Raw genomic sequence first — 9,205 nt, 5'->3', positions numbered from 1 at the left:
AATCATTTCAATCGAGATCAACCGATCCTCTTCTACATAGTCATTGAATTATCTTGCATCTACCTCAACGCATGAAAGTCGTTGAAGAAAGATGTAGGTACCTCTAGAATTTCTAATACAAACTTTCTAATACAAAAATTTAAGGAAAAAGGACGTCACTGAGCTCCGGCGATCGAAGATGTCGTAGCCACCGAAGATGATGACGGATACGACGTCATATAATCCTCAAAACTCTTACTGTGCTGTAGCGCAATCGTTTTGAAGCTCAAGTACGTCGCCGTCAGCTCCGGCAGCGGCGAGCTACCATCCAAGTACTCCACCACCCGGCTCATGCTCGGCCTCGCCGCCGGCAGCGGGTGCACGCAGAGCAGCCCAAGCTTCAGAACCAGCTCCACCTCCTCTGCCACAAACTCCTCCCCCAACCTGGCGTCCTTCGTCTCGAGTATCGACCCCTTTCGCCAACTTTCCAGCACCCATTCCAGTAACTCGAGCTTGTCAATGTCGGCGGCCCAATCCACCGGCCGCCGGCCGCAGGCGACCTCAAACAGGAACGTCCCGAAGGCGAACACGTCGGTCGCGGCCGAGGCCCGCCCGGTCCGCACCAGCTCCGGTGCGATGTAGCCCATGGTTCCGACAATGTGGGTGGTCTGGGGATCGTTGCCGTGGTCGTAAAGCCTCGCCAATCCGAAGTCGCCTAACCTTCCGTTCATCTCGCTGTCGAGCAACACATTGCTCGCCTTGATGTCTCTGTGGATCACCATCTGCTCCCAGTCTTCGTGGAGGTAGAGAAGGCCCGACGCCACGCCTTTGATGATCTTAAACCTCGTCGGCCAATCGAGACATGGCCGGAGTCGATCGTACAGCAACTTATCGAGGCTGCCGTTGGGCATGTAGTCGTAGACCAAGAGGAGCTCCCCCTTTCGCCGGCAATAGCCCAGCAGCCGGACGAGGTTTCGGTGCCGGAGACGGCCAAGGCTAACGATCTCTGCGACGAACTCCCTCATCCCCTGCCTCGACTCATGAGACACTCTTTTTACGGCGACATCCAGTTTGGTCACCGGTAAAACCCCTCGGTAGACCCTGCCGAATCCACCGTCGCCGAGTGAATTCTCCTCCGCGAAGCCACCGGTGGCGTCGAACAAGTCCTTGTAAGAGAACCGGTGAGGGCCGTACTCCCTCTCCCAGTCTTCGAGAAGCTCCGCATACTTCATCCTTCTCCTCACCACCAAAGCCACCACGCCGGCGATCGCCAAAACAACTCCGGCGGAAGCCAGCGGGATTCCGACCTCCAAAAGCTTCGATCTGCCGCCGGATTTGGTTCGAGGAAGCGAAGGTAGCAACGAGTAGTCTAGAGCTCGCGCCGTGCCGTTGATCTTGAAGCTCCAGCCGAGCACATAGTGAGCCGTTCGATAAGAACCAGTGGAAGCAGAGAAGCCAACAAACATAGAATCCAAGAACACCGGCGAAAGATCGATCGCCCTCGATATCAGCGGCCTCCTCGGCTTCGCAAGTGGAACCGGAGCCAAGGTAACATTGAGCCGCATGCTCTCTGCATCATATTCCACCCAAGCTTGCATGACTTGCTCGCCGAGAAGGCTCAAATTCTGGAACACACCAGTGTCGTCGGAATAGTAACCGGCGGGGAAAGAAAAGTTGGACACCACGCCGTTTACATCGATCCCGACGTGGTTGCCGTTGATGTCGTGGAGTTCAGGGTTAAAGATGGTGTCGAGCTCGATGGCGAAGACGTGGTTGGTGGAGTTGCCAGTGCTGTTGGGATTGAAGAGGCCCAGGAACTGACTTCCCAGTGCGCTGGAGAAGTTGTCGGAGCCGGAGATCAAGAAGGTAAGACCGTTGCCGCCGATGTACTGGTCTTTGAGGATGGTGGCGAAGACGAAGGTGGTGGAGAAGGAGAAGACGGTCCCGTTGTGACGAGGGGGCCGGAATTGAATTTGCGACTGGTGGAAAGCATGCCCTCTCATCTGCCTCGTGTTGTTGGTGAGCCTCAAGAGGCCGTTGGAGGTGATCGTGGCAGTGCCGTCGAGGGTGAGGTTTGCTTCCCGGAACCCGTTCAAGGTGAAGTCATCGCCGGAGCCGGTGGTGACTCCGGCGGAGAGATGGTGGTGGAGGAAGAGGAACAAGAGGAAGCAAAGGAAGGTGCTCCGCCACATGTTTCAAGTTTCAATCCTTAGAACATCTGTCTAGATTCAGTCCACTAGATTTATGAAATCCAATAAATTCTAATTATTCTGTTCCTCCAAAATTGACTACCGAACAATCTCAAGTCAACTAATGCAACCAAAACCAGCGACAGAAAGTCAATGATCCTGACTTTTGCTCTGACTTGTCTCCCTCAGACATTAAAAGCTAATTATCTTCCCAACTAAACAAATGCCAACGATCTTTCTAGAATGTATTACGCTATGAGAAGTATTTCACCAAGTTTCTCTTCTATGATCTTGAGCATTCACATCTTCTATTGAGACATCGGTGTTCGTTCTCTCAATTATTGATCAACAGAAGGAAAGGGACACCCCTCATGAGCTCCCTTTGCACCTTACCAATCACATCCTCTTCCATTTCATCAATAGTCCTCGGTCCATTCCTCTGTGAATAAGTTTCCATCTCCAGAGTGACTTCAACATCCAACAAAGCAACCAAATTCAAGTAGTTCTTGGTTTGAGAGAACTTGTACACTTACTTAAGCAAGAGATTAGTATTGCCCAACACAAGCCTTTCCCGAACGATGATGATCTAATTCTATGTCTCTCATGCTATTTACAATGCATCTCTATGTTGGATATTTTCCTTTATTGTCCTTCACTGATCCATTGTTGCTTTTGACTGCCAAATTGATGTGTTTTCTGTAATTTTCTTGTGTTTGAATCTCAATGTATTGTTCTGGATTTGATTTTATGCATCTGAGCAAGATCGTTTCGAGTTTCACAAGCTCATTCATTGTCCCATGAAATTAGGATTTTGTGGAAAAGAAAGAACTTCCCCAACCAGCTCCCTCCACCTCTACACAATGCTCTTTCTGCCCAGTGCCATTCCCAACAAGGAGACTGCATCAAAGATTATATCCCTGAAGTTGCCAGAATTCACTTCAGCCTTCATATGAGAAGTCGATATTCTGTTCACCACAACTTTCCATTCTTCCTTGGCGCCGTCGTAGGAACTCCATGGAAACAATAGCAATGTGATGTATAAAACTAAATCAATGATGTATCTAATTCGGATCAAGTTTGTCATCATCAATAAGGTTATAAAACTAAAATGAATATAATGACAAACCGAATGCGTCATGACAAACCTAATTCAGATCAAGTTTGTCATCATCAATAAGGTTAATTTTCTTAATGATAACAAAAATGATACACTACATGAAGGTCTTGACAGGAAACGTAACATGACAGACGTGGCAGTCCACGTATGTCATGCCACGTGGCCTTTTCGATCGAATAAAATTACGAGAAAGACGAGAAACCCTTTTTTTCCTCCTCTGTGCCCGTCGAAATCCTTTTTTCCTACTCTGTGCCCGCCGAAACCCTTTTTTCCTCCTTGCGCCCGCCGCACCTTCTTCCTCCTCGAACGCGATCGCCGCCGCAGCTTCTTCCTCCTCACTCACGACCGCCGCCGTGAACGCGAGCACGCTTTCTTCCTCCATAGCAGCGAGCTTCTTCCCTCGTCGGCTTGAGACTTCTTCCCCCATCTACTTGAAGCTTCTTCCCTCTTCCTCGGCTCCTCCAATCGACCGAGCAGGTAACCACGCGTGTCCTAATTGCTTAGGAGGTGATATAGAAATATATCGTGGTCCACTATCCCTTTCAGTTGTGCAACTTCAACTGTATGTAGAATGACAACCATTTCACTATTAGTAGCATCTATAATTACCCTATTAGGATAACTAATATCCTTCAAATGATATTTCTCTAACTTTATTACTCCCATCATCCTTAATGAATTTGACATTACCTATCTTAAAAAAGGATATGTTCAAGGGGTTGAAAAACTTAAAACCTCTTGAGTTTTCAAAGTATTCTACATAATTATAACTAACGATTTTTTGCATTCAATTTTCTTACATTAGGCCTATAGAGCCTTAGTCTCAGCTGGACAACCCCAAACATATAGATGTCTAATACTAGGTGCTCTATCTATCCACAACTCGTACTAGATTTTTGTTACCGCTTTACTAGGAACTCTATTGAGTAAGTAAATTACAGTTTTAAGTGTCTCACCCCATAAAGACTCTGGTAGAGAAGAAAATATGCAATTATACTTCTTACCATATTTTTTTAAGGTCTGATTTCATTGCTCTGCTACACCATTCTATTGAAGGATCTTGGACATGGTGTATTATGTCATAATTTTGCACTCAACAATGATAATCCATAAATGACCTATGACGTTGTTCACCTGATCCATCAGATCTACCATAGTATCACCACCACTGTCTAATCTGATAGTCTTAATCTTCTTACCAAATTGATTTTCAACTTCGACTTTGAAGGTTTTGAACATGTTCAGGGATTGCGACTTCTCATGAAAAAGGTACAAGTATTCGTATTAGGAATAGTCATCTATAAAGCTGATAAAGTATATTTAACCATTCTAGGAAGTCTTAGGAAACAATCCATATATATCCGTATGTATAAGCTCTAATACCACATTATTTCATCTTAAACCCTTATTATTTTTGTTAGTCGTTTTCTCCTTGATACACTCAATGCAGATTTCAAAATCTAACATATCAAGGGAATTGAGAATTCCTAGTGACATTCACCTTTCTATGCTTTGTTTAGAGATATGCCCTAAATGCCTATGCCATAACTTGGATGAATTCTTATTTATCACACCATGCTTCACACTTATATTATGCATCACAATGTTGTCTATATGAGTTTCAATATCCAATTTGTATAATTTGTCAATCAAGGAACCAGTACCACACAAAATAGAATTTTAAAAAATATTAAAATTTTCAATTATCAAATGAACCAATGAATTTAGCTAGATTTATCCAAATATGAAATAGAAATTAAGTTCCGTCTAAATAATGGCACTACAAATATATTTTTCAAATTTAAAAGGTCATTGTTCCCTAAATAAATTCTAAAGACACCTATTACCTCTACTTTCACCTTCTTATCAATTCCTGTATAGATGAATCTTTTAGCATTAATTGATATTCGGCTCTAGAGACAATCTTGCATAGTTACATTTATGTGAGTAATTGCATCAGTATCTATCCATCAAGTGTTATTAAGTATGATAGCTAGGTTGACTTCTGAACTGACAAAGTTGAGAAGTTTGCCTTTCTTGACTCGTCAATTGGCAAATCTAGGACAATCCTTCTTCGGTTGACCTTTCTTTTTACAAAATAAATAAGTTGAGTTCGAATCTTGTTGCTTTTGCATCTTATGCCTTGAAGTCTTGGTCATTGTAAGTTGTTTACCCCTATTTTTGCTCAGATTTTTTTTCTTCTTCTTGTTCAAATACTGAGACGAGAATGCAAAGTGAACACTTTGAGACAGTGGTGTAGGCAGGGCTGGGCTTTACTGGGCTCCAGCCCAGTGCAACTCCACAAAGAGCCAATATATCCAGCAATTAATATATCTAATAATTAGAGTCTAAGTATATGGAATCAATCTAGCCCAGTATAACAACCCAATCCAACTTAACAATTAAAACTAATACAACCCAAATTTAATAAAAACTCTACTTACATGGTTTGATGATTCTTTTATACATGTATGCATTATTTAGATATATATAATTTAGCCCAAGACAGTTACAATCCTGGCTACACCATTGCTTTGAGATGTGTCGTGTTTTAATTTCTCTTCTTCTTGCACACACTGAGCTATAAGCTCATTCAATGTCTATTTTTTCCTTTTGAGTATTATAGCTAATATTAAAAAGAATGAACTATGTAAGTAGAGATATTAGGATAAAGCTCATAAGTATGCTTGCAGACATTTCAAACTTTAATGTTCTAAACCTTATAATCAAATTCGACATATATATCCATGATGTACTCTCTTATGTTACCCTTCCCGTTATACCGCATGGATACCAACTTCGTAAGAAGTACGGTAGTCTTAACCATTTTGTTTGAGGTAAATCAGTTTGTTACCTCCTTAATGAAGGTTTTGACATCCTCATTCTCAATTATCGAATCCCTAATGAATTTCGAAATAAATATATTCATGATCACTAGACTCATGTGATTAAATCACTCCCACTTTTCAAAGATCACATTTTGATCCGCCGTGGAATCACTAAATAAAGGTGCATGATAATCATACTTAAATGCATAGTCTAGGTCCATGCAGTCTAAAAGTACTATAATTAATATGCTCTTTTCATTGTCCATAATTTGTGCCAGTAAGTATGAGGATGTGGTTCAGATTGACAGATATTGAGAGTTCTACATAAATAAAAGTAAAAAACATAGCTCAATTTAACAAATAAGACATGTATCTTTATAATTGTGCAGTAATAAAATGCAATAAACAACCATGCAACTTATGTGCGTTAATTAAGATACTTAGTGTAACATTATATTAAGTCTTTACTTTTTAGATCCTAAAATGTAAGTTGTTAGTGATACTCTCCAAACAACTCATAATCATTTTCATCTGCCACATAACTCGCATTCCTTTGGTCGACATATTATGCGCATGATACTTTATTTATGGGTTTCTTTAGTTAGCTTATATTTTCAATTAACATTTATAATACTTCTAATCTACCATATAATACCCTTTCCTTTGGGCCAACACACTACTTGCATGACTTAGAAGCCAAATTAGATTTATGAGTTTCCTTAAACACCAACATAAAGAATGAATTTCCTTTGGGCCAACTATCTTTAGCATGGATATATATCCCTCTATGCAAATACCTCTAGTCTCCCTAATAGTTTTCGCTTTGGTGATAATATTGGCTTAACTAAGTAGCAAGTGCGAAGTAGAATCTAGAAAAAAAAACTATTGAAAACGCAGCTTATTAGTTATCAATCGATTGGTATCAGCTACCAATCGATTGATCTACTTAATTGATTGCCAACAATTAACAATCGATTGATACATCTTATATGTCATTTATATGACACAACAATCGATTGCCAATGGTGATCAATTGATTGTTGTTGTATAATCGAGTTCGTTGATCGATTCAGAAATTACTATTCATGAATTGATCATCCACACCAACCGATTGGCATCTTCAACAATCGATTGGTAAAGACCAATTGATCCTACCAATCGATTTGGAGACCTTTTGTGGGCAACCCAATGAATCATAATCGAGTGGTGCCAACCAATTGATTCCAAGACCTTCTATATCTGACTCTAAACTCTACTATCGATTGACTTCTCATGACAATCGATTGGCGACAACCAATCAATCACCTAATCGATCCTAGATGGTTCTACATGTGATCTCAGGTTCAACAATTGATTGTCCTTAAAGACAATCAATCGATTGCCTAATCGATCCCAGAGCTCTCTGTGCGCAATTTCAGGATTAACAATCGATTGGTCATAATGGTCCAGAGCTTACTATTTTCAAATTTGCGCTCACCAATCAATTACTAATTTTCATTAATCGATTGGTAACTGCATTTCTGAATGTGATTTTTCAACTCAAAGAACTCTAAAATTGCACCAGCAATCACATTCTTCACGGATAATGTGAAAACTCAATATATAGGTTAAATCCTAACCTATCCATGCTACATTCGACGAATATGCATGCATTAATTTTGCCTTAAAACCGATGATAAAAGCAATTCTAAAGCTCTGATATCAATTGAAAATAATAGCAATATGATGCATAAAAACTAAATCAATTATGCATCTAATTCGGATCAAGCTTGTCATCAACAATAAAACTACAAAATTGAAATTGATACAATGACACACTGAATACTGACCTGAGTCCAAAGTAAGAGTCATTGTATCCTTATTTGTCATTGGAGTTCTTGCAAATGCGGAATGATGTTCTTTAGGGATTGGACAATAATCCATATCTTGGTCTCACATGGGGAAGAATCTAAGGAAGAAGAAGACGACCAAAGTCAACATTTCATTGAAGATGCCCAAATCAAATGAAGTATTCTCTTCTCATACGAAGTTCACCCGGTAAGGATCATCCATCATAAAACTCATAACCTATCAATAATCTATTAATATTAACAAATCAAGTTATTAGATCTACACATTTAATCTGCATCCATTTAACTTAAATTCCCCTTCATATTACAAATATTAGATCATTGAGATTTAATTTTTGTAATGGTAATTAATCGTGTGCATGTGTTAATCAGCATAAGATCAGCCACATTTCCTCCACACTGCAGGGGTCGACTTCTCCGTGACGACGATCACATATATCGACGACCGCAGCCTCCATTGCAGCTCGGGCGACGCTGTGTGCGCGAGGGCGTCGACGCTGTGTGCGCGAGGGCGTCACTGGCGGTGGTCGGAGGCAAAGCAACGGACGCTCTGCGTCTCCAGCTCCACGTGCACGCGCAGCCAGATCATGAAGCGGCCGGAGGGGGCGGCGGCTGGTGTCAAGGCAGACGTCGTAGCTCTTCGCTCTGGGCGATAGGGGGGGGGGGGGGGGGGGGGGGGGGGGGGGGGGGGGCGCAGTGCTCTGTGGTCTGGTTCGAGGAGGTGCCCTCCTCGGCCCGGTCACGGACAGCGACGACGACGGTGAGGTCCGTGTCGGTGGAAGAGGAGCAAGACGATGCCATGGTTAAGAGCGTGCGCTCAACGGAAGAAAGGATTTTGGAAGCAAAGGAATTAGGGTAATAATCCGGAGACGATGAACATGGAAGGAAGGTTAATAAATATCTAGAGATGCAAGAAAGATTTGTAGGGAAAAATTAAATTCCATTTTTTGCGGTCCAGAAGAGGAAGAGATCGAGGCTGCCAACGAGATAGCGACCAGCATCGAAGCAGATGCCGGTGGATGGACTTGCAGCCGCATGGTGGCGGCGGACACGCCGAGGAAGCAGGCGGCTGCGCGGCCATGATCGCCCGACAGAGGGAGCAAGTGCAATCTAGATCTCGATTTCTTATATATTGTCTATTCCAATTGTTAATTATGTTCACACCATATTATTTAGAAATCTAGCTGTCTAATTATAATTATAATTATTTGCTCTTGTATATATAATTAATTTTACAAATAT

The 9,205-nt window shown here is 42.0% G+C and overlaps 1 protein-coding gene across 1 annotated transcript; it reads right to left on the bottom strand.

The window, feature by feature from the left end:
- LOC141831862 (L-type lectin-domain containing receptor kinase SIT2-like) lies at positions 1–2,171 on the bottom strand. Its single transcript, XM_074719275.1, has one exon. The coding sequence runs from the start codon at positions 2,169–2,171 to the stop codon at positions 156–158; it is 2,016 nt and encodes a 671-aa protein (XP_074575376.1). The 3' UTR covers positions 1–155.
- Positions 2,172–9,205: the final 7,034 nt, after the last annotated feature.

Source organism: Curcuma longa, chromosome 7 (genome assembly GCF_044706935.1).
Source record: "Curcuma longa cultivar G26 ecotype Majalengka, Jawa Barat chromosome 7, ITB_CL_G26_1.1, whole genome shotgun sequence".
Taxonomy (NCBI): Eukaryota; Viridiplantae; Streptophyta; class Magnoliopsida; order Zingiberales; family Zingiberaceae; genus Curcuma; species Curcuma longa.
Note: the sequence above shows the minus strand (reverse complement) of the source record. Positions and strands in the feature narration are given on the sequence as shown.